The sequence below is a fragment of the Microcaecilia unicolor genome, chromosome 5 (genome assembly GCF_901765095.1).
Source record: "Microcaecilia unicolor chromosome 5, aMicUni1.1, whole genome shotgun sequence".
Classification (NCBI taxonomy): Eukaryota; Metazoa; Chordata; class Amphibia; order Gymnophiona; family Siphonopidae; genus Microcaecilia; species Microcaecilia unicolor.
The window spans coordinates 294,387,461-294,408,169 of record NC_044035.1 but is presented as its reverse complement, the minus strand read 5'-3'; the positions used below and the strand labels follow the sequence as shown (position 1 = coordinate 294,408,169).

At 45.4% G+C, this 20,709-nt stretch overlaps 2 protein-coding genes across 2 annotated transcripts; both read left to right on the top strand.

Moving 5' to 3' along the window:
* The first annotated feature begins 721 nt into the window (after window positions 1-721).
* LOC115471423 (claudin-8-like) lies at window positions 722-2,074 on the top strand. Its single transcript, XM_030205137.1, has one exon. It carries the CDS (start codon window positions 921-923, stop codon window positions 1,593-1,595), a length of 675 nt encoding a protein of 224 aa, XP_030060997.1. The 5' UTR covers window positions 722-920; the 3' UTR covers window positions 1,596-2,074.
* An 11,568-nt stretch (window positions 2,075-13,642) lies between these two features.
* Window positions 13,643-15,137, top strand: LOC115471422 (claudin-8-like). The gene has a single exon (XM_030205136.1). It carries the CDS (start codon window positions 13,848-13,850, stop codon window positions 14,523-14,525), a length of 678 nt encoding a protein of 225 aa, XP_030060996.1. The 5' UTR covers window positions 13,643-13,847; the 3' UTR covers window positions 14,526-15,137.
* The last annotated feature ends 5,572 nt before the right edge of the window (window positions 15,138-20,709 follow it).

Genomic DNA, 20,709 nt, shown 5'->3' with positions numbered 1-20,709 from the left:
TACTAGGCTAGATGGACCACTGGTCTGACCCAGTATGGCTACCCTTATGTTCTTGTGAATTAGACCCTAGGAATTTCCAGAAGCATATCTTTGTGGATGCAGAAATGTTAAATATTTCAATAGATGTACATAATTTTAACTGCCTAAAACCTGAGAGGCACTCAGGTAGTTTCCCTTTCAAAATTCGCTAAACCCCCCAATTGTGCTGCTCTGTGGCCTTCTGACAGTTGTTATTGCATATAATTCCTTTTTGCATTATGGAAACAGTTTAAATCCTTGGTGCAATATCACAGTGTCTTACTATGGTTGAAATAAAGTGAGCTACACATATTCTTAAGAATGTAATTTTCCTGCCAGTCACTGAGTTAATAATTTCCTCTTCTCTTGTTTTCCCTGTCAGATGCTTAAAGAGATCTTTGAAACTGATAGAATCTTATTCACTTGAATAACCAACGGTTTATTAACACAATGAAGGCACAGCCATCTGCAAGGTCCCTAAAGATAAGCAGATTTGCTGGAAAATTCTTCAATATACCTTTATGGAAAAAAATATGGTTTAAAACTTGAGCCAAACAAATTTCTGCATAGTTTCACTCAAATAAATTAAACATTTTATAGTGGTTTAGACACACCCTTGAACGGCAGCATTTTATAGACCAAGAAAGTTGTTAGACCTGATCTGTGTGTTCACTTGTTCCTGTCCTTAGCGCCATTTGAATTTTGTACACAGACAAGCAGAGGTAATTCCAACTAGTATGAGCTGGGTTTCACTTAAACAGAAGGGACAAACACTGAGGCTGTCTCCAGGCAGTTGATAGTAGAAAACCTTTTCAGCTGGTTAATTCTCTTCTGAAGAAACTCAACTCAACCTCTTGTCCCTAGTTTGCATTCAGGTGTTTCTGCATGAGAAGCACAGCAACATGGCATCTGGAATATCACAAATCATTGGGATGGTACTGGGAGGAATTGGTCTGGTTGGAACTTGTGCAGTTACAGGCATGCCTCAATGGAGAGTGACAGCATTCATTGACAACAACATTGTGGTTTTTGAAGCATTTTGGGAAGGTCTATGGATGAATTGTGTCAGACAAGCCAACATCAGGATGCAATGCAAGGTCTACGATTCCCTCCTGGCACTTACACAAGATCTACAAGCTAGCAGAGCTCTTATGTGTGTTGCAGTGACATTGTCCTTTATTGCATTTATGGTAGCCTTCATTGGCTTGAAGTGTACTCGATGCAGCGAGGATAATGAGCAAGCTAAAGGTTTCATGTTGCTGTCATCTGGAATCATTTTCATCATGTCTGGAATTACTGTCCTCATTCCTGTGTCCTGGACTGCTCATAACATCATCAGAAACTTCTACAATCCAGTTGTCAATGTTGCACAGAAACGAGAGCTTGGCGATGCCCTGTACATAGGATGGGCAACCTCGTTGTGCCTCGTCGCTGCAGGAATCATCCTATGCTGTTCTTTCCATCGTAATGACACAACATATAAGTACTCATTACCTCCGCAGGCACCTTCTTATAACCTTCATCAGGGTTTAGGTAGAAAGTCATCAAGCCTTTACTCCAAAAGTCAGTATGTTTAGTTGTTTTTTGCTCATTCAGCTCGCTGTACCTGAGAATTAAGTTTAATTGCCATTTTAAAGTGTAAGGTCACAGAAAAAGAGACAATGTATTTTTATAGCCTGTTAATCAAAAGAAATCTTTATATTTTAAAACATAATCTGTTGGGTACAGATAGCACATTTCTAAGCAAAACAGAGTTTCTGCTATAACATGAGTTATAATGAAATAACTTTATACTTACTTTATGTGACTAGTGTTTCTTTATCATCATACACACAACATATGAGCTGGTTCATTATCAGAATTCATGACTAAAACTTGATAAAAGTTTACGATATGACATGAGTAACAAGTAAAAGGTAATATGTATCTTTTTAAATAGTTATTAAAAGTAGTTTCATTTCAAATAGCTGAATGATAATATGATATTGAGGGGGCATTTTCAGTATGACATCTAAATCTGATTTTGGACATTTTGCAGGAAGCATCCAAAAATCCAGTAGTGAACACGGCCATTTTCAATCCAGAAAAACGTCCAACTTTTTGTTTCAAAAATGGCCATTTGCTAGATGTTTTTGTGCTCAGTGCATCAATCTTTTTGGAACATTTAAAAAAATGTCCAAAGGAAAAATGCACAACAATAAGCCAGTGGGATGTATGGGAGCCCAGCATTCTTAGTAGACTGGCAGCACAGACATCCTAGAAGAGCAGTGGGGCAGCCTAGGGGCAGTGGTGTACTGGAGCAGGCTCTCACAGGCTCGCAAGAGCCGGTTGTTAAGTTTTTAAGAATTTTGGGAGCCGGTTGTTAAAGTAGGGCCCTCCATGGCTTCTTTAACAACTGGCTCCCAAAATGTGGGCTTGGGCCCCCTGCTGAATTCTCTTTTACTTTGCTGGTGGGGATGCTGAGCCCTGCCAGCCAAGTAAATAGACTGCTGCTGCTCCCAGCTCCTTGTTTCCAGCTCTCAGCAGCAGGCTAGGACTTCTCCAGCATGTGTGAGAAGTTTCAGCATGCTGCTCAGAGCAAGACGTTGGGAGTGGTGGCAGTCCATTTATTGGTTGCCAGCAAAGGTATGCCTAGCGTGCCCGCATGAAGGGAGGGAGGAGAGAGAGGCAAGTGTTCCTCCCCTCCCCCCCCCCCCCCCCACCCGGCCACCCCTGGCCCTTCCAACTGCAGAGCTGGCTACATCCGGAGAAAGAGCCTGTTGTTAAAAATTTACCAGCACACCCCTGCCTAGGGGTCACTGCAGTGGACTTCACATTAAAGGTCCAGCTACACATCTCACCTTTACCCCCTTATATTGTATAGTAAGCCCTCCAAAACCCACCAAAACCTACTGTACCCACATATAGGCGAAACCTGCAGACATAAGGGCTATTGTGATGGTGTACAGTTGGATACGGTAAGTTTCTGGTTGGTTTTGGAGGGCTTACACTTTCCACCACAAGTGTAACAGTTAGAGTGAGATATGGGCCTGGGTCCCCTTCTCTACAGTACACTGCATCGACCACTAGGCTACTCCAGGGACCTGCTTGCTGCTCTATAGGACTGGCCATAGAGGACATTGTCATAGAGGCTGGTATATATTGTTTCTTTTACATCTTTGGAGGGTGGGAGGGGGTCAGTGACCACTGGGGAAGTAGGGGGCGTCATGCCTTAATCCCTCCATTGGTTATAGGGCACCTTTTTGTGACTTAGTCATGATTGAAACAGGTCTAGATCAAACCATCTAACTCTTATCCTTAGATGTTTTTTTTTGTTCCATTATGGCAGAAAAATGTCCAAGTTTTGGGAATTCACAAATTCCACCCCCAACACGCCCCCTTGTGATTTGGATGCACTGCATAGGAACAGCATAGAAAACCATCTTTTAAATGGGCTTTAGAAATAGTGATTTGGACATTATGCAAAACAAAACATCCATCTGCCACTTTGTGCCACTTTTTGGACATTTTTCTATTTTAAAAATGAGGATTCTGGGGGGGGGGGGCGTTGTTTACATCAGGTTACTGAAATAATATGTACATAATGGGGTCAATATTCAGTGTTGTTGAAGTGGACAAAAGAGGCTCCTGCCTGCTTAAATGATGCTGAGCAGGCAGGCTGCCAATATTCAGCGGCACTTAGCCAAGCAATATCACTGAATATCATCTCTGACTGCTGCATCACTGTCTGGTTAGTGCAGTGGTTCCCAAACCTGGTCCTGGAGGAACTCCAGGCTGTCAGGTTTTCAGGATACCCACAATGAACATTCATGAGAGATATTTGCATGCACTGCCTCCACTGCACTCCAAAATCAAGGTAAGGTATACACATATGAATTTATCTTGTTGGGCAGACTGGATGGACCATGCAGGTCTTTTTCTGCCGTCATCTACTATGTTACTATGTTATGTTACTCTAGGCGCCACTTAAAGAATACACTTAGTTGGCACTGATTTCCGCACCGATTTTTTAAAGCGCCATATATAGAATCTCCCCCTAAGCATATTCTGTAATGCAGTGCGCCTAGTTTCTATTGTGTGCAGGCAAAAAGGGGCATGGTTATGGGCGGGAAAATGGGCATTTCGTGGGCGTTCTGAAATTTACGTGCGTAGTTATAGAATATGGCTCAGTGCACCTAAAGCAACGCACCAGGATTTATACCATGTTTTCATTGGTGTAAATGGATGTGCCTAGTTTTAGGCCCTTGGATATCAACTAAGTGTATTCTATATACCGCGCCTAAATCTAGGCACCACTTATAGATTACACTTAGTCGGCACTGTTTTCCACCTGGATTTTTAGGTGCCATATATAGAATCTCCCCATATGTGTATATATGTTTATCTGAGATGAGCAGGAGTGTTGTCAAAATTGGAGGGGGTGTAGCTTTTATCAGTGGCATACCAAGGGCGGGGCGGTGGGGGCGGTCCGCCCCGGGTGCACGCTGCTGGAGGGTGTCATTGCGCCGGGGGGGGAGGCTTGATGCACCGAGGAGGGGGGTGTCATTGCTCTGGGAGGGGTGTCATGCTGCACCCTGGGGGGACGGACGCTGCTGCACCCAGGGGGGGCTACACAGCGGCGATCCGCCCCGGGTGGCAGCCGACCTAGGATCGCCACTGGCTTTTATCCAGATAGCGGCAACCATTATCCAGATTAGATCCCTATCTTGGCCCTCTCTGTGAATTCTTTGGATAGTGCTGAGATGGAGCGAAGGCAGAGTATGGGCATTTCCACCTTATTTTATAAATAGCAATATTCAGCCACTATCCCCCAGACTCTATATATGGTGCACAAAAGTGTACACGCAAAATGGGTGTGTGCCCAATTTGCATGCACAATTAGAGTAGAAACCAATTAGCACCAATAATTGGGTGCTAAATCAATATCGGCACTAATTGGCAATAATTAGAACTTACAGGCATATCTTACAAGCATTTCTTCGAGGCTTTACACGTGTAAAGATGCACGTGTAAATTCTTGTGTGCGGATCTGAAAAGGGGGTGTGTCCCTGGGAGGGGCATGGGCAGATCTTGGACATGCCAAGAATTTGCATTACAGAATACAGCACATCTGCGCCTAATTAGCCATGAGGATTTATACCAGGTTTCAGTTGGTGTAAATCCTCACGCCCAAGATTTAGGTGTGGATCCTGGCTCTGGGTGCTATTCTATAAATGATGCCCAACTTAGAGTGCCATTTATACTTAGTGCCCTTTTTTGGCACTGATTTTTTCAGCGCCATGTATAGAATTTGGTCCTATCTGGAGAGCTATGTGGATAAAGTTATAACAGTAACAACGCTGTTATAAGTTAAACCATACAGCTCCTGGCTTCCCTGGGGCTCAGTCCATTGTTCCAACCACTAAATTACACTTCCATGCCAGGTTTGAATCAATTTCATTGTTAAACTTATTTGCTCCATTGACTTTAATAGAAACAAATGGAAAAAATGTTTTGGTATCCGAAATTGAACCAAACTAAAACTTTTTCCCATTCCCAACCCTACAGGATAGGTTTAAATAAAATGAAGGTGGACAAAAAACATGGGATAAGGGTGTTTCCTGATGTATTGTTATATTCCCCTAGATTTTATGTGGTGTGACTTAAGTTACATGTGCAAATCCAGCTGTATTCTGGATTTGCACATGCAAATTAATTACTTAAGTCAGTCAGCACCGGTAATTGCCACAACAAGCAATTATTGACACTGATTGGTATTAATTAGAATTTACATGCAGAACCGTCTATGTGTATTCTATAATGTGATGTGCGTAAATTCTAAGTTGCAAAGGGGGCATGGCCATGGGCATGGAATGGAATGGGCAGGTCATGGGCATTCCTAAAATGTATGTGTGTTGTTGTAGAATGCACCTGATCTGCACAGTTCACACTGAAATATCTGTACAGGTACTTTCTGTGCCAAATTGGCCCACAATCTAAGTATTATTTTGTACCTGGGGCAATGGAGGGTTACATGACTTGTCCAGGGTCACAAGGAGCTGCAGAGGGAATCAAATCCAGTCCCCCAGGCAGAGGCGTATCTAGGTAAGTCGCCAGAGGAGTGGCTGCTCCCCCAAACTGACTTCCGATGGTGCCTATTTTTCACATGATCTGTCACATTTAAAATACATGCCGGCACCATTGGCAGTCTGCTCTCTGCTCCCCCCGCGCCTTCAACCTGGCTACACTACTGTCCCCAGGATCTTGGCCCCACTGCACACCATTAGGCTACTCCTCCACTCCAGGGGTAATGTAGGGTTAAGTGAATTGGCCAGTCACAAGAAGCTGCAGTGGGAATCAAATCCAGTTCCCCAGGATCTCAACCCACTGACCCAATCATTAGGCAGCAGTGGGAATCAAACCCAGTTCCCCAGGCCCACAACCCGCTGCATCTAACCACTAGGCCACAAAAAAAGTAAGACACTTTTGCCTGCCACATATAACCTTTGGAACTCACCTTGCACATCCCCTGTTTGTTTTTTTTTACATAAAATCCAGTTAGAAAATTCTGTAGCATTTATACTGCTATACAGATATCAGGGTATTGGATGCCGCAAGTGCTCAGAACTCAAAAAGCATTCTCTCTTGGCATCCTCTCTTGGCAGGGCAACTAGTGACCTCTGGGTTAAAAAATAAAGACTATCAAAGTGGGGAGGGAGGGTTCTTCTTTTTTCTTTTTAAGATTATCCATATATATTAAGGGTTAGATTTTTGAATGTACTCCACTAAGTAAATATAAGACAAGGAGATGATGTTGCCTATGCAAAATGTACATTGTTTATTTGCTCAAAGCAAAATGCTAAAGTTAAACAGAAAGAGGAGAAAAGACAGAGATGACCTAGGCATATGTGGGAGCCCTTCTAGTCATTTGGTTGGCCTGGAGCATTCCAAGAAACATTTTTCTTTTCATTTTACTATGTACTATTCATACAGCAATTAAGCAACAGAGTAAGCTGTGTGTGTTTTGTAATTAACTGATGCATGTGCGGACAGGTGAAATCACATGGCCTTTGACTTTGCATCTCATCAGGCACCTGAGTTTGGTTCTGATTAATTGTTATGATATCTCATTCAGGATGCTTTTATAGATTTGTTTAAAGTGTTGTAAAGAGATCCATATGTTACTAACTATTTTATTCATGTTTATTACTCATGATTAATTGTAAGCTAATGACTCTTCCTAAGTTCACTGACATTCTCTAGAAGATGTAAACTCGTCGATATTCAAAAGCAGTTAAGCAGTCAGCATTGAAAGCTAACCACTTGAGTGCTTTAAAAAGAAACCTGTTCTAGATAATATATATATATATATATATATATATATATATATACAAGTAAAAAAAAGCCCGTTTCTCATTGAAATGAAACGGGCGCTAGCAAGGTAATCACCTTCTACCATTAATGTTTTTAAGAGAAGTTCCAGCGTCCCCCCTCCCTCCCTCCCAATTCCAGGGCCCCCCCTCTCTCCCTCCCAGTTCCAGGGCTCTCCCTCCCAGTTCCAGGGTCCCCCCTCCCTTCCCAGTTCCAGTCGTTGTCCCTCCCTCCGAGTTCCAGGGTCGTCGTCCCTCCCTCCCTCCCTTCCAGTTCCAGGCCCCCTCCCTCCGAATTTTAAAAGTCATCCTGACTTACCTCGTCAGGGTTACTGCGGCCGGCAGCAGCGGTAAAAAGCGTGCAGGCTTGGCACTTACTGGTTCCACCCTCATTTCCTGTTTCCGCAAGGGTGGGGACCAGAGCTGAGAGACAGAGAAGGGAAAACTGAAGTAAGTGCTGAGCCTGCATGCTTTTTACCGCGCGAGGTAAGTCAGGATGACTTTTAAATTTCGGAGGGAGGGGGCCTGGAACTGGAAGGGATGGAGGGAGGGATGACGACCCTGGAACTGGGAGGGAGGAGGGACCCTGGAATTGAGAGGGAGGGAGGGAGGGGGGACGCTGGAACTGGGAGGGAGGGGGATGGACCACGACCCTGGAACTCGGAGGGAGGGAACGAACGTCCGGTGGGTGAATATTATATGCAGCCTTCCCTTCCCTCCGAGGGCGGGGCACTGAGAACGAGTGCGAGGCCTGTGGTTGGTCCCTTCTCCTTCTGACGTGGCATTTCTTTCCCTGGCAACTATACAGAGTTCCCTCGAGGGTGGGACGATTACGAACCCTAGGAACACTACACGGCTTCACTGCCACTCTGCCATGGAGTCAGCTTCAGAACGTTGGAGGTGCGAATTATTATATTAGATTTTGGCCAGACAGCTCAATATTTGAATAAAGTTATCCATATAAGGGGCCCTTTTACAAAGGTGCGCTGAAAAATGGCCTGCAGTAGTGTAGACATGTGTTTTGGGTGCATGCAGAATCATTTCTAAAGGGCACTTCTGTGCACTGTATGAAAATGCTCCCTGGTGCACATCTCACCTTTGCTCCCTTATCTTGTCCCCTGAGCCCTCCAAAACCCACCCAAAAACACACTGTCCCCCCACTGTACACCACTACAATAGCCCTTATGGGTAAAGAGGGCACTTATAAGCCCATACACCAAGCCCCCTCCCTGCCCATCTTCAAATCCTTGCTCAAAGCCCACCTCCTCAATGTCGCCTTCGGCACCTAACCATTATACCTCTATTCAGGAAATCTAGACTGCCCCAATTTGATTGTCTGCACATTTTGTCCATTAGATTGTAAGCACCTTTGAGCAGGGACTGTCCTTCTTTGTTAAACTGTACAGCGCTGTGTAACCCTAGTAGCGCTTTAGAAATGTTAAGTAGTAGTAGTAGTTATATGTGGGTACAGTAGGGTTTTGGTGACTTAGGGAGGAGGGTCACAGTTTCAACCACAAGTGTGACGGGCAGAGGGAGATAGGAACCTGGGTCCCTCACTGTGTACCGCACCGACCACTACACTACTCCAGGGACCTGCATTCTGCTCTAATAGACCTAACTTTAACATCTGAGGCTGTCATAGAGGTTGGTAAGTCATATTTTTATTCACATTTTTGGGGGGGTGGGAGGGAGTTAGTGACCACTGGGGGGTTATTGGGGGGGTCACCCCAGATTCCCTCCAGTGGTCATCTTGTCAATTAGGGCACCTTTTTGTGCCTTATTCATTCTGAAAACAGGTCTTGACCAAAATGTCTTGGTTTAAGTCCTGGACACTTTTGTTTTGTTCCATTATGGCTGGAAAACGTCCAAGTATTAGGCACGCCCTAATCCTATGTTCAAAATGCTCCTAACATGGAGGAGTAGCCTAGTAGTTAGTGCAGCCGACTTTGATCCTGGGGAACTGGGTTCAATTCCCACTGCAGCTCCTTGTGACTCTGGGCAAGTCACTTAACCCTCCATTGCCCCAGGTACAAAATAAGAACCAGTATATATGTAAACCATTTTGAATGTAGTTGCAAAATACCACAGAAAGGCAGTATATCAAGTCCCATTTCCCTTGCCTTGTTATTTGGATGCACTTCAGACAAATTGCATAGATTAACATCTGCAAAATAGCTTTCAAAAATATTGATTTGGATGTTTTGAGAAGAAAAACGTCCAAATGGTGTTTTATGACACTTCTTGGATGTTATTGTCTTTCAAAAATGAGCCCCGTAGTAACCTATGTAATTTTGTAGGTCTAACTGCATTGAATATGAGCCCCCTCCATAGTAGATGATGGTAGAAAAAGACCAATTAACCCACTCAGTCTGCCAGACATATATAATGTCTGCTTGTAAGCCATCACTCCTTTCTGGATGGTTCCCTACCACTATGGCCACCATGTTACACTAACCTTCCCAACCTCTGAGGAGTTGTAGCTTAATTTACAAAATTGCAAATTTTAAATGGTCAACAATTGTTTTCAAACATTATATAAATGCAAATATAAAGAGAAGAAGGTTAATCCCCCAACACAAAAACCAGCAAAAAGAAAAAAGTGGGGGAGAACCAATCCAATTCCAACACAAGGGTATAAAACGAGTTTATTAAACAGTTTCTAAAAAGAAATGAATTTATTAGAAGCGCCTGCCTCGGGAGTCAACAGATCAGTTTGGGTGATTATCAGGCTTATTTTTGAAAGAAAAGAACGCCCATCTTTCGACACAAATTGGAAGATGGGCGACCTTCTCACAGGGTCGCCCAAATAGGCATAATTGAAAGCCGATTTTGGGCGTCCCCAACTGCTTTCCGTTGCGGGGATGACCAATGTTCACAGGGGTGTGTTGGAAGTGTAGCGAAGGCGGGACTTGGACGTGCCTAACACATGGGCATCCTCGACCCATAATGGAAAAAAAAGGGTGTCCCTGATGATCATTTGGACAACTTTACATGGTCCTGTTTTTTCTTACGACCACGGCACAAAAAGGTGCCCGAACTGACCAGATGACCACCAGAGGTCGACCCCCGCCGCCACCAACCATCCCTTGCCACTTTCAACCACCCCCACCCCCGCCACCGCAAGGTACCTTTGCTGGCGGGGGTCCTCAACCCCCCGCCAGCCTTAATCTTCTTCAGCACTGATCTCCAGTACGTTCGCTCACTTTGCTGATCTGTGCTGTGAGTCCTGACCCCTGCCAGCAAAGGTACCTTGCAGCAGCAGGAGGGGGGGTCGAAAGTGGTGGGGGAGGATCGGCAGGGAGGTTGAGAGTGGAGGGGGGCCTGGACTAAATCTGTGGGGGCCCATGCCCCCATGGCCCCACCTAGCTATGCCCCATGTGGCCCTACCTCCTCAGAGGTGGGCCGCAGTAGAGAAGAGGCCAGTGCCAGTGGCAGGACAAGGCATGGGAATCACTGCCGCCACTTCCTTTGGGAAAATGGGAAAGAAGGTAAACTGGAGGAAGGGAGAGGAGAGATGCCAGATTGTGGCCCGGTAGGTGGCAGTGGCATCTTACCTTGGGCTACCCCTGGATTTGGCTCTTTTGCCACCTCTCCTCCCTGTCCTGGAGAGCTGACCGCTTCAGCTTGTCACATGGGTTAGTTACATTAGTATTCTATAAGAGAATCTGGTCACCAGGTGACGGTACAGATTAGGCTCTCACTCTGCAGCATCAGGGCATCTATAAAGAGGCACCACTTATAGAATTACCTCCTATACATGTAGTGCCAGCCAGGGGCATAGCCAGACTTCGGTGGGAGGGGGGGTTCAGAACCCAAGGTGAGGGGGCACATTTTAGCCCCCCACCCCCGCCATTGCTGACCCCCCCCCCCCACCGCTGCCGCCAACAACAACTTTGACCCCCCCCCCCCGCCATCGACCTTCTCGACCCCCCTCCCACTGCCAACCTTTCCCCGCCATCGCCGTCGCCTACCTTTTGGTGGCAGGGGACCCCAACCCCCGCCAGCCGAGGTCCTCTTCTTCCTTCGTTCTGTTTCTGAGTCTGACGTCCTGACTATATGTGCAGGACGTCAGACTCAGAAACAGAACAAAGGAAGAAGAGGACCTCGGCTGGCGGGGGTTGGGGTCCCCTGCCAGCAAAGGTAGGTGACGGTGACAGCGGGTTGGCGGTGGGAGGGGGGTCGAGAGGGTCGTCGGCAGGGGGGTCCAGTGCCAAATCTACAGGGGCCCAGGCCCCCGTGGCCCCTTGTAGCTACGCACCTGGTGCCAGCACATATACATGGAGGTTGCAAAATTGCCACCTCCATATGTAATTGCTGGCAGTAATATGTGGAAGTGGCAATTTTGCAACTTCCATTTTAAAATGCTGGCACTTCTATGTGTATCTGCTTGATTTTTTTTCTTAAGTACACATGTGGTGGGGCCAATTATCAAGGAAAGCTGCAAAAAAATGTTTTTTAATTTTAAAGACAAAAACAGTACATGGGGTAAAGGGCTTCCATGCTAACCCTGCAGTAACCGAGCAGCGCACAGTGCAGCCCAATTACCACCAGGTAAGCCCCTGTCACTAAAAAAAAAAAAACTGAATGCCAGAAATGGTACACGGCACACACCAGAACTACCGCCGGGCTCCAGTAGCCCGTTGGTAGATCCAATTTGCCACATGCTATTGCCCTACCACAGCTTTGTAAAAGAGGCCCTAAAAGCATAAGTACATATAAGTACATAAGTAATGCCATACTGGAAAAAGACCAAAGGTCCATCGAGCCCAGCATCCTGTCCCCGACAGCGGCCAATCCAGGTCAAGGGGCCCTGGCAAGCTACATGCTATTCTCGAAATTGTGGATTTTTCCCAAGTCCATTTAGTAGCGGTCTATGGACTTGTCCTTTAGGAAACCGTCCAACCCCTTTTTAAACTCTGCCAAGCTAACCGCCTTTACTATGTTCTCTGGCAACGAATTCCAGAGTTTAATTATGCGTTGGGTGAAGAAATGTTTTCTCCTATTTGTTTTAAATTTACTACACTGTAGTTTCATCGCATACCCCCTAGTCCTAGTATTTTTGGAAAGTGTGAACAGACGCTTCACATCCACTTGTTCCACTCCACTCATTATTTTATACTAGTAAAAAAGGCCCGTTTCTGACACAAATGAAACGGGTGCTAGCAAGGTTTTCCTTGGCTCCCCTGCAGTCACCCATGTCCAGCAACCCTCCTCTCCCCCTGTAGCCACCCCTGTCCAGCGACCCTCCTCTCCCCCTGCGCCCACTGCAGCCACCCATGTCCAGCGAAACTCCTCTCTCCCCTGCCCCCTCCTGCCACCCATGTCCAGTGACCCTCCTCTCTCCCCTGCCCCCCTCCAGCCACCCATGTCCAGTGACCCCCTGCCCCCCTGCAGCCACCCATGTCCAGCGACCCTCCTCTCTCCCCTGCCCCCCCTACAGCCACCCATGTCCAGCGACCCTCCTCTGGACATGGATCAGCTGTGAGGCATGGTTATTTTTCCCCCCGGGTTCTGAAGTTGACATTATAATGGCTACGGTGATGTCAGCCTGATCTACGGAGCCTAGCAGACCAACTTGGAATGAGCCACGGTCCCAGGCAAGACAGAACGTTGGAGGTGAGAATTATTTTATAGGATACCTCTATCATGTCTCCCCTCAGCCGTCTCTTCTCCAAGCTGAAAAGCCCTAGCCTCCTTAGTCTTTCTTCATAGGGAAGTCGTCCCATCCCCGCTATCATTTTCGTCACCCAAAGTTGGGGGGGGGGCACAGTTTGGCCCGCTCCCCTGCTGCAACCCCACATACCTTGCTTGGCTGGTGGGGTGCTGAAAACTTTCTTCAGCGTTATTGAGCATTATCCCCTCAATCCCACACATTAAGCCCTGAGTGAAATGTCCACTTTTAAAAAGTTGCACTCACTTCAGAGCAGGCACAAATGTGTTTGAATATGTTGACTTCCATTCTAAAATGAGACATACACATCTAAATTTTCAGCTAGCTAAACAATGCTCATGACACATCTGTTATAGAAGTTGAAACAATACAGGCGCATGCCGGTCAATTTTCCTTAGCTGATGTATTTGTGGAGAGCCTTCCAAAGATTTAACATGGCCTTAGGACAAAACGTGACTTTTTAGATTTCTGAAAAGTGAAACATCCTTTCTGACTTAACTGTGATGAGTGTTAAGAGCCTCTTTCCAGGTTTTAGTCATGCCTTTCTAGCACACGTGATGTAAATAATAAAGAGTCTGCTTCTCTAGCATTTGCATTTGAATAACTATCTGGTGCAGAAATGGCCAGCAAAGCAGACCAGATTTAAAGCTCCATTTAAGTGAAGAAACTCAGAGCAAAAGAACTATCCTTAAACCTGCTATTGTGAGCTACGTCTTCTTCAGCTGCTTATTTTTGCTCCAGCAAAACAAGGCTTCAAAACCCTGCTCCTGGAAATTCAGTTAAAAGCTCTGCTGGTTTTGAGAAACAAAATGGCAAGTAACATTGTTCAGATCATCGGACTGATACTGGGAGGTATCGGCATGATCCTGTCAAACATTGTGACAGGAATGCCTCAGTGGAGAGTGTCTGTCATAGCTGATGGCAACATAATGGGTTCAGAAAAACGCGTTGAGGAGCACTGGATAACCCGATGGGAAGGACTGTGGTCCACCTGTGTCAAGCAAAACAATGTGCTTATTCAGTGCAGCAGCTACAATTCCTTGGGGTCACTCACACCTGACCTTAAAGCAGGCCGAGTATTCATGTCCTTTGCTGTGGGGCTGACAGTTCTTGCTTGCGTAGCAGCTCTTGTGGGCATGTTATACAATCAGTGCTGCAAATCGTATGGCAAGAATTGCTTGCTGCTCACCGCTGGAGTTACTTACATCTTAGCTGCCCTGCTCGTTTTGATCCCATTGACCTGGACGGCCAGTAACATCATGCAAGAGGTTTACGGTCCACTGTGCAAGGGAGCACTTCGAGTAGAAACGGGGGAGGCCATCTTTCTAGGCTGGCCAACGGTACTCTTTCTCTTCATTTCAGGAGCGATATTTTGCTGGTTTAATCCATACACCCCCGGAAGTTGGTCGTATGAAATCCATGAATCTGGCGTGCATGAAGTTTGCCTGGTGGAAAGAAGACCTTCAAGTTTCTCCTCTGGAATTTAGTGCGCCTGGCTGCTCTGAATCTTTCAAAATAGAGCATCAGTGTTACGAACTTTAACATGGTTTACATTAAATTTATAAATTTCTACTATAGAAGAAACGATGCGTGCAATTTATAACCAGTAAAAATGTAATTATTTAGTTGAAAAATGCTACCTCCTATGTACATGTACATAATTTATTTTATTTACAATCAAACTGAATTATATACTAAAAAATTACAGTTTGGAAATTCTTTTTTTGTGTCTATATTTCATTTTCTTGTTTTGATTAAGTTTTTAAAATATAGTACAAGAACGTGCATCAGCAACATACATATAAAGAAAAAAAAAATACAAACTAGAACCAAAAGAAAAGTAAAAGCATCCACATCATGGAGGAACCAGAAGAAATACACCAATACAGGCATGAAGAACATTAGCAATCTTTTATTTTCTGTATTCAAAAGTGATATCTATCTTTTTTATTTATTTATTTATTTTATTAAAGTAAATTTTTATTACAATTTTAAGGATAACAAACATCCAATACAATACAAGATAACAATGTTTTCCAACTTCCATTCCATATGAGAAGCTGTATGATAACAGACAGTTCTTATAAATGTATTGATAATGTAGAACAATAATACATATAACTGGATAAAAATTGAATAATGTTTTTGACACTTCAAAAGTTTGAACTGAATGAGTACACAATCTCAACAAATATGCAGATGAAATCAACATGCACTTTAATGGAAGTTATATGAATAGTAGGTTAAAAAAGGGGGAAGAAGTACATTTTTAAAAAAAAACTTGGATTTTGTGCTCAGGTAGCTAGTTAGTAGGATTTGACTCCAAAAATTGTTGTAAAGGTAACCAAATTTTATGATTAATATGCAAAAATTACCAGAAGTGGCTGTACGATATCTGTGAATTTGTAAGACATTATTCCACCAAAAATATATATTAAGTTATGAATTAGCTTTCCAATTGGATAGTATGTGTTTAACGGTAATTGCTACCAATGTGTAAAAAAGTATAGATTTGTGAACATCTAAAGAATATACCCTGAGCAGGTTCCATAAAAACATGCATAACGAAACACACATAAAAACTAAAAAAACAAATAATCTACCATCAAAACAGATAGCATCAAATGCTGCCATTATGAGCCTCCATCAATACACTGCCTTTCAAACAGAAGCATGAACAAAAAGCTTTTGTGCTGTTCCTGACTACATTACATTGTTTTATTGTTTTCAGCCAGACAGGTCTCTTCTTTGGGATTCTTCTTTGATCAAAGGCAGGTTCAGTTGGGCTATAGTCTTAATTCATAATTATTCAGAAGTTTTTCTTTGTTTTATGTGTCACCTATCTTTGCTACTGCATTGCAAGACCTTGGCCACTACAAACCGTGGCTTCCTCTGGAACCTGATACACATGCACTTCAAATCCAGCCAGCAATATTCACCATTAAGCAACAGCCAGTTAAAGGCAATCCTATAACAGGGTACCTACAGGGTGCAGAATGAGTAGAAGTGAATCAATTTTTTACTCATTCCAAAAGTACAAAGGGGGATGCTCAAGGAAGTTATGTTGCGATACTTTTAAAATAAACAGGAGGAAATATTTTTTCATGCAACGAATAGTTACACTCTGGAACTTGTTGCCGGAGGATGTGTAACAGTGGTTACTACTACTACTACTAACTAACATTTCTAAAGCGCTACTAGGGTTACGCAGCGCTGTACAATTTAAACATAGAAGGACAGTCCCTTCTCAAAGAGCTTACAATCTAAAAGACAAGAGAACAATCTAAAGACAAGTGTACAATCTAGAGGACGAGTGAACAGTTAATCTGATAGGGTGGATAGATTGGGTTTAAAAAAAAGGTTTGGACAAGTTCCTGGAGGAAACGTCCATAGTCTGCTATTGAGACAGACATGGGGGAAGCCACTGCTTGCCCTGGGATTGATAGCATGGAATAGTGCTACTTATTAGGTTTCTGCCACTGTTGGAAACAGAATGCTGGGCTAGATGGACCATTGGTCTGAGCCAGTATGGCTATTTTTATGTTCTTAATTAGGGGCCTGAAGGGCACATGATAGGAGCACATTCTATAATAGAATATCCTGCTTATAATCGAAAGAGAAAAATGCCTAGCGAAGGCAGGACTTGGGCGTGCCTAACACTTGGATGTCCTCGACCCATAATTGAAAGAAACAAGGACGTCCCTGATGAACACTTGGGCAACTTTACCTGGTCGTGTTTTTCTTACGACCAAGGCACAAAAAGGTGCCCAAAATAACCAGATGACCACCGGAGAGATTCGGGAATGACCTCCCCTTACTCCCCCAGTGGTCACTAACCCCCTCCCATCCTCAAAAAATATCTTTCAAAATATTGATTGCCAGCCTCTGTGCCAGCCTCAGATATCATACTAAGCTCCACCAGTATGCAGGTCCCTGGAGCAGTTTTAGTGGGTGCAGAGCACTTCAGGCAGGTGGACCCAGGCCCATCCCCCCTACCTGTTACGTTTGTGGAGGAAACAGCGAGCCCTCCAAAACCCACCAGAAACCCACTGTACCCACATCTAGGTGCCCCCTTCACCCATAAGGGCTATGGTAGTGGTGTACAATTGTGGGTAGTGGATTTTGGGGGGGCTCAGCACACCAGGTAAGGGAGCTATGTACCTGGAAGCAATTTAGGAAGTCCACTGCAGTGCCCCCTAGGGTGCCCGGTTGGTGTCCTGGCATGTCAGGGGGACCAGTGCAGTACGAATGCTGGCTCCTTCCATGACCAAATGGTTATCTCACGCTGAATATCCCAGTTAGCAGCTAGCTGCTAACCGGCTATATCACACAGCATAGTCGGTTAGCCATGGATATTCAGTGTCAAACTGACTGTGTTCAATGGTCGAAATAGGCACTTTAAATAGCAGGCCTATCTTTTTTTGCCTGCTAAAAAGTTAACTGGTTAGTACTGAATACTGACATTAGTGCTGAATACTGACATAGCTGGTTAACTTTTTAGTGGCCAAAGTAAACCTGGATATTGTAAAACGTCTCTGCGTCTGGCCCAGTCCGGGAAGGCCTTACCACACCACCGGCCCCAGAGCTTTCGTTTCCTCCTTTACTTTTCTTTATTCCGCAGGCCTTTTTGGGTTTTCAAACAAAACACCCTTCAACATTCAGGCTGTTCCAGACACAGTATAATTACTGCCCAGTTTAACTCAGCAACGTTCCATATAGCCAGGCTGTACTAAACCCAGTCCCATTTACAGTCTGGCTTTTCTCCCCTCAGTTCAATATAGCCTGTCTGTGCTAAACACAGTCCCAAAATACAGTCAGGCTTTTCTCCACTCAGTTCAATATAGCCAGGCTGTTCAAAACACAGTCCCAATTACAGCCAGGCTTTTCTCAACTCAGTCCAATATAGCCAGGCTGTGTTAGACACAGTCCAAAATACAGCCAGGCTTTTCTCCACTCAGTTCAATATAGCCAGGCTGTTCAAAACACAGTCCCAATTACAGCCAGGCTTTTCTCAACTCAGTTCAATATAGCCAGGCGGTGCTAAACACAGTCCCAAAATACAGCCAGGCTTTTCTCCCCTCAGTTCAATATAGCCAGGCTGTTCAAAACACAGTCCCAATTACAGCCAGGCTTTTCTCAACTCAGTTCAATATAGCCAGGCTGTGCTAAACACAGTCCAAAATACAGCCCGGCTTTTCTCCACTCAGTTCAGTATAGCCAGGCTGTTCAAAACCCAGTCCAAACTACAGCCAGGCTTTTCTCCACCCAGTTCAATATAGCCAGGCTGTTCAAAACACAGTCCCAATTACAGCCAGGCTTTGCGCGGGCTCAAAGCCTCGGGTCCCACCCTCTAGGTCAGTCTCTATTCTCCTGACCTCCTCCCGCTTGACCCGGGCATTCCCACTATACCTCCTGCTCGGGCTGCCTCAGAGCCAAGAGTTCCATCGGTTCTTCTGAGACATTCTCGGGCTCCTCTTGCTCCATGGCCTCCTGTTCCTCCTCCTCTCTCTCTGGAGCCCAGTCCATTTTCTCCTCTCCCCACCCCTTTTCCAGCTGATCTCTCTTTTCCTCATTAACCGGGCTAGGCTGCTTTTCCTTCCCCCACCCCTGGTGCAGCCATCTCCTCCACCAGGGTGGTGACTCAGCTTTTCCCTTTTTCTGGCAGCCCTCTTCTGGAGCTCTTTGGTTTTGCACCCTATTTCTCCTTACCCGGGGTTCTCCTGGGGCTTTCTGGGAGTTGTAGTTTCTTATTGGTATGTCCCTCTTAGGCAAAACAGGAGCGCCCCTAGGGTCTTCCCTCCTAACCTCCCGCTCTCTTTTCCCCTGTAGGAAGCTGGGGTTCCTCTCCACCCTTTTCCTTCCTTCATACTCCTTACATACCCCCCCCCCCCCTTAAGATTTCACTCCCCAATTCTTTTCCCTTTTCCTCCTTATCCTCTCCTACCCGAGATAGGGCATCCACATTTCCCAAACATCTCCCCGGACGATGCTCCACTGTGTACTGGAAGGGTTGCAATGCCAAGTACCAGCGCATTAGCCTTCCGTTATTATTTTTCATTAAATTCAGCCACTTCAATGGAGCATGGTCCGTTACTAGCTTAAAAGGCCTCCCTTCGAGATAGACCGTACACTCTTGTACCGCCCATCTTATTGCTAAACATTCCTTCTCTATGGTGGAGTAATGATCCTCATGAGGTAGGAGTTTACGGCTTAGATACAGTACCGGATGTTCTGCCCCTTCATGTTCCTGAGACAGCACTGCCCCTAGCCCCCTCCCCGAAGCATCGGTTTGCAGAATAAAGGGTTTTTCGAAATCTACGGCTTTCAACACCGGTTCCTGGCACAAGGCCTTCTGCATCTGCTCTAAGGCCCCCAACTCCTCCTCCCCCCACCTCAGATGATCCGGACCCTTACCCTTCAACATGTCCGTTAATGGAGTGGCCATTTCGGAAAAGTGAGGGATGAACCTCCTGTAATACCCCACCATACCCAGAAAACTACGCAATTGTTTTTTTCTGTTGGGCCTGGGAAATTCTTGGATGCTTTTAACTTTATTCAGTAAGGGTCGCACCTCCCCCCGGCCTACGTTATACCCTAAATACTTCACCCTATACTGGGCAAAGTAACATTTCTTCGGGTTCAGGGTAAGTCCGGCCTCCCTAAAAGATTGCATCACCGCCCCTACATGTTTCAAATGGGTGTTCCAGTCCTCACTGTGTATTACCACATCATCCATATATGCCGCAGCATATGTCTGATGTGGTCTGAGGACCCGGTCAAGCAATCTTTGGCAGCTCGCCGCCGCCGAATTAAGGCCAAAGGGGAGCCTTTTGAATTGGTACAAGCCTATGGGGGTACTAAAAGCTGTCTTGGCTTGAGCTCCCGGAGACAGGGGAATCTGCCAGTATCCTTTTGTTAAATCAAGGGTCGTAAGATACTGTGCTGACCCCAACCGGTCCACCAACTCCTCAATATAAGGCATAGGATAGGCATCCGTCCGAGAGATAGTATTAAGTTGGCGGAAATCAATACAAAATCTCCACTCCCCTTCAGGTTTTGGGACTAATACCACTGGGCTTGACCAGGGACTATGGGACTCCTCAATTACCCCAAAATCTAACATTTCCTGCACTTGTTTAATGACTTCCCTCCTTTTCATTGGAGAGAGTCTATAGGGCCTTTGCCGTACTATCTTACCCCGTTCCGTTACAATATCATGCTCTACTAGGTGGGTATTTCCCGGGCATGCCGTCAAAACATCTTTAAAGCGCTCTAAAAGCCTTCTTATCTCCTTTTTCTGCCCCTGGGGTAGCCGGGGGTTAACTCCGGGCTCGCCGGGCTTGAAAATCTCCCGTATTTGAGGCCCTAACTCCTCTCCTTCCTTCTCTTCCCCCCGAGTTTGAAACCCTACCCTAGCTACCCAAGGTTTCATAAGATTAACGTGAAAAGTCTGAACCCGACCCCTCTCATTTGCCACCTCATACGTGAGGGGGCCGAGTCTCCTCCTCACCACCCAGGGTCCTTTCCACCTAGAGGCGAACCTATGTGGATCTTCTGATATCAGGATAAGGACCCTATCCCCGGATGCAAACTCCCTCTCCCAAGTCCCTCTATCGTAATACCCCTTTTGTTGTTCTTGGCTCTGTTCCAGCCGGTCCCGGGCATATTCCT